This window comes from Montipora foliosa, chromosome 12, assembly GCF_036669935.1.
Source record: "Montipora foliosa isolate CH-2021 chromosome 12, ASM3666993v2, whole genome shotgun sequence".
Taxonomy (NCBI): domain Eukaryota; kingdom Metazoa; phylum Cnidaria; class Anthozoa; order Scleractinia; family Acroporidae; genus Montipora; species Montipora foliosa.
Genome location: NC_090880.1, coordinates 25,857,068 through 25,862,067, shown reverse-complemented (window position 1 = coordinate 25,862,067; position 5,000 = coordinate 25,857,068). Strand labels below are relative to the sequence as shown.

Genomic DNA, 5,000 nt, shown 5'->3' with positions numbered 1-5,000 from the left:
AACAATTGGCCGGATAGAGCCAATCTGAAGATGGACCGAGTAACACAGCTCCTTTAGTTACATTTGAGTACGACCTATCTCATTTATAGAGGCACTTTTTCAAACAAGAGAAGGATATGGTCGTGGGGTCACCAGCCCCTCCCGGCTCCACCGTGCCTGTCACCTATATGACTGATTCTTGCAAACGTTCGTATGGCACACTCAGTCTAAGATCACTGTTAGTACATCCGAAGGGCAAGATCCCCTAAGAAGAAGGCGGGAGTAGTGCAAGAGATTATTTTGTTCAAGAGCTGTAGGTAAAGTTACCGCGGAGAAACAGATAAGACTTTGGAGAAGAAAACATCTCTCTGAAGAGATGTCGAGGTGTCATACAAGAGAGATGTCGAGATGCCATTGATTTTTTAGAAGTTGTGATATTATTGTGATGTCATGTTACCAAGTGATGCCAATTTAAATAGGGTGCCTGTGCGAAAGAGTATTTAGTATTGTGGATTCAGTATCCAGTATCTATGGTAGTTGGAGTTCAATTGGAGTTTTAAAGTACAGTTGTCAAATAGTTTCAAAAGATGTCAGAGTATAGTAAGACAGGATATTAAAGAAATTATTCAAATATTCTTGTATCGTCATTCTGCACATGGGATAGCCGTTAACATCATATAAGAGATTTCGTTTCCCTCGGAGGCAAACGACTTTTCTTCTATGGGAATACCAGGCCAAGGCCAACTGTGAAACCGACTGGGAGGGGTTGAAAATCCTTGATGAAGAAAATCGAGGACATCCAAAAGCTGAAGGAGCCCACCCCGATCAAACACCATTGTCCAGATTTAAGTAGAGATGCAGGGAGCTGTGAACAACTTTGTTTCACTGCAAAGTGATTAGAGAACAAATAAAAGGATAGACTCACCGGCTAATGGAGCACCGCTGGCGGCAAATATTGCTCCCACCATCATTTGCCAGCCAATCACAGCAGCAGTTTTCAGTGGACTGACATTAAGAAGGAGGCATTTCTGACAGGTAAAGAAGAAACCATCGCCCAACCCATATAGTGTATAGCAGGCGATTAGTGATGTAAAAGTAGGACCTACAGTCATAAGAATCGTGCTCAAACCAGCTGCAAATTCTGAGCCCTGGAAAACGTTGAACGTGTCCACTCTTGGGTGGTTGCACAAAAAACCGGCGAGCAGGCGACCAACGGAGGAGCTCACACCTCTAAAAATGAAAAGTGTTGCTGCGTCCTGCGATGAAATTGCTAATTCTTTGCAGTAAGTTACCTAAAGGAGATAAAAAAATTACGAGGGTTTCAAGATTCAGACTACTTCTTGTGATAGCTTATGTCAGGGCATTTTTGCCGACCAATCTAATTTTAGACCACCATTTCCGCAAAAGCAAATGCAGTTCCGGTTCGCTGACACTACGACGTCAAGTTAGTTTCTTGTGATTGGTCATCGGGCTCCGGGTGCGGGAGTCTCATTCGCGGGAAATTCAGTCTAAAAATTAAATGCTCTGTGAAAATAAAGAGCTGCTGCTCGCTCCTAGTCACGTGCTTTTGTCGGAAGCTAAGAGGTAAAGGGGCAGTGTTAAAATTAGGCATCACAAAGCTATTAAACGTGCTCCATGTTTTCGTGACCAACGGCTACGAGTTGACCTACTTCAGATAAGTTAAATAAGAAACAAAAAAACAACAGCTTGTCTGATTCTCTTCATTCAAAGGCCACGATTGCAACCGTAATCACACGCGAATATCGAACTCTGGCAGGTTCCAAATTACTGTAAAAGATACCTAACTGGCTTTCTTTTCTTTCTTTGGTAAAAGACATAAGTATCATCCCTCTCAAAATCCTTAGTTTCATTTTACCATTGTACAATTATAAAAAGCTCAAAAATGCGCGCACTTTGATTAGTCCTCACCTATGATCTACTAGGGAACAGACGCATAGCTGACGTCAACATCAAGAACTTTGAATTCTTTGCTTTTAAAGCAAACATCAGTGACACACGAGGAGATACTTTTTTGTTCTTACCACATTTTGAGGTCATCAAGAGGCCAAATAATACAGCTATGAAACAGAGGCCGCGGAGAGGGAGGGACTGGGGGCTATACCCCACCCCACCCCCCACTTTTTTCTTTCGGTGTTGATTTCTCCTAACCTTTTCTCCCTCCCCTCACACTTCCACACCAAAGCCTAGAGTCACCCTCCACTCCCCCCTCCAACTTTCAAACGTACTCCGCGGCTCCTGGCAATTGTTCTTATTTCGCGTTCTCATAATTACCAAAACTGACTCCAACACTTAATTAATCCAATCTAATTCACGGGTAACTTTCGCGTTAAAGAAGGGACAAACAAATTCCTTTAAGTTGCAGCTCTTACCAAATAAATTTGAGGGACATAATGGCCAAACACCATCAGAAATGTAGGAATGAAGAATGCAACGACAGGAGGCTCTTTCCAAATGGATACATCTAACACCCTTTTGATTTTTGAAGTAATACTTCCATGTTTTGTCTCTTCGCTATCTTGTTCCACTTCCTTTTCTTTGCAATTAGTTGTGTCCTGGTCTTCTTCTACGTTAGGATCAAAGGTCATTGCGAACAATGACACAAAAAAAATAACACCCGCCATTACCCGAAAGGCCGTCTGCCAGTCAGTATTCCTTGTTAGAGCCTCTAATGTGGGACCCATTATGAGGACCCCAACGCCAATTCCAGCGTTTATTACACCAACGGCAATCGACTGCCACTTGCTAAAATACTGGTTAATAACAATTAGGCCGGTCGAAAATATACAACTGCAACCGAAGCCAAAAAGAACACTGTAGGTGAGGGGAAGAAGTAATATATCTTTTACAAACGTGCTGATCAGCAAACTTATTACACAGATTTCTGCTCCAATGAATGCGGCGGCTCGACATCCAAGCAACGTGACCAGAGTAGTGGAGAAAAGACCGGCGAGGAAAGACAATGCAATGGATACAGAACCGACAGATGCTGGAAATAAAGCAACAAACAAATAAAGAAGTGAATCAATAAACAAACAAATAAATAAATAAATAACGGTTCAGTTTATCACAATGGTGGAAGACGTTTAATTCCACCAAAACAAGGAAACACTGCATAAAATTAGCAGTACGCATCCGAAGTTAAATGTGATTGAACAAACACTTCAAGGACTTGTTATTTTCGGATCTCTGCGTCGTCTCCGATAAGTTTAAAACGCTCAACATTGAAGACAATTAAGCACGGGCGTTTTCGAGACTCGAACGGCAACCGGAAGTGATCTGGCTCGCTTTTTAACGAGTCTTCACACAACCACGTTTACACTACTAAGTATCTTTTCTCCATTAGAGATGATTAGTATAAAAAGCTTGAGACACCACTGTCCTGGCACTCGAAATGTTCTCTTCCGGTTTGCGGTCCGCGTCTCAAAAAACGCGCATGCGTAAGCTCCTTAATATTTATATTAGTCGTACTTGTGACCAGGCCCCGGTCGTTAAATGGTCGGATAACTTCACTCTGTGCACTTAATTATTTGCTCGCGTATCTGTGAATATGCGAATCATAAGCACATCTAAGTAAATAAAGGCGTGTTCGAAGACCTATTTCAATGTTTATATCAATGTTTCTCCCTCTGGACATTTAAATCGAGAAAAGACAAGCCTCAATCGTGAACTGGAAAGGCGGCTCCACTGACATCTACTTGCATCTCATTAAATGGAAAAGGATTCTAACTATTATAATGGCACGACCCTCACACGTCCCCTTTTCTTTTTTCAATAACAAATTGTTGAGCATTATATAGGACGCATGCAATAACTAGATCATCAGTGTCGAAACCTGCATTGGGTCTTTTGCAACGTTTTAGCTTAATTCTAAATTCTCTAAAACAGAGGAACATCCAACTATACCGGAGGGTGTTATTTAATTGCAAAATTAAGAACAATGACATCCTGTTTCACACGAGTAACCTTGTGATCTTCCATTTCAATGAGAGTGCAGTAGACTATTGATGCATATTTATTCATCAATAATTCTTTGATTCAAATCAAACCAATATTCGGTGTTTGGCATTTTCTTTTCGGCTTGGTCAAGTGAACGGGTATGACACAATCATAAATGTTTTCTGCTTGAGCTTGTCTCGTCCCAGATTAAAAGTACGACGTAACTATTCAAGCACATAAAGAAGAAGCACAAGAGAAAGAAAGTATCCCCATCAATACAGATGAATCCTGTTATTTTGAACTCGGGTATTTCGAAATCCTCGTTCAACTAATGTTCATTTTCCTTGGTTTTGCCGCCTTTTTGAGTCGTAATTCGAACTCAGTTTTTCCAAATGACCCGCTTAATATTCGAGCTACAATCTACCCTTTTATTTCGAAGTTTCCCTCAAAAGGTGTTTGAATAACTTCAGACGCTGTCTGAACACTTTGTTGCAGTGAATTGTCTTTGTCCATTGTGCACTGGCACAATTCGAATTGTACAATCTGCCTGTCCCGTTATTAAACCCGACAAGCATTCTAAAACAAAGATATATGGTGGGAAACACTGCTCTTCTGTACACTACTAGATTTTTTGTGGATAACGTTACCATCTTTGTTCTAATTGAAACAATGAAAACATTGATTTTTTTTAGTAAATTCCTAAAAGGCCTACCAGTATCAAGATTTATTCAGTGTACAGTTTTTTATCACGCTGAAGCGAACTCGAACTATTGTCCGCTTTCCCTTGCGACTGCGAGATAAAATCACCACGCGATCCCGGAGATCATACCCGGCAAAGGAAGTAAACATATGAAAACGCGCCTCACACTGACACTAACCTACAGTTTCTTTGGATGCCTCGAAATAGTCCATAAAAACGGGTTGAAAAACTCCAAAACTGAAGAGAAATCCCATGGTTGAAATCCATATTAGTGTAGCAGAAGCGCAAACAAGCCATGACCAGCAACTGTCACGTTTGCGAGGAGTACCAGTGGAAAACAGCTGAGAAATGGCCATTTTGTGAA

At 41.2% G+C, this 5,000-nt stretch overlaps 1 protein-coding gene across 1 annotated transcript in view; it reads right to left on the bottom strand.

Annotated features, from left to right (window-relative positions):
- The window catches only part of LOC137981058 (uncharacterized), a 13,601-nt gene that overhangs the window by 8,503 nt on the left and 98 nt on the right, over positions 1–5,000 (bottom strand). Inside the window, exons 1-3 of the mRNA XM_068828424.1 lie at positions 4,815–5,000; positions 2,370–2,986; positions 905–1,271 (exon numbers count right to left, since the gene is read on the bottom strand). The exon at positions 4,815–5,000 is cut by the window's right edge and continues 98 nt beyond it. Of these exons, the coding sequence (XP_068684525.1) occupies positions 905–1,271; positions 2,370–2,986; positions 4,815–4,992 (1,162 nt within the window). The 5' untranslated portion in view covers positions 4,993–5,000. The remainder of the gene's footprint in view (positions 1–904; positions 1,272–2,369; positions 2,987–4,814) is intronic.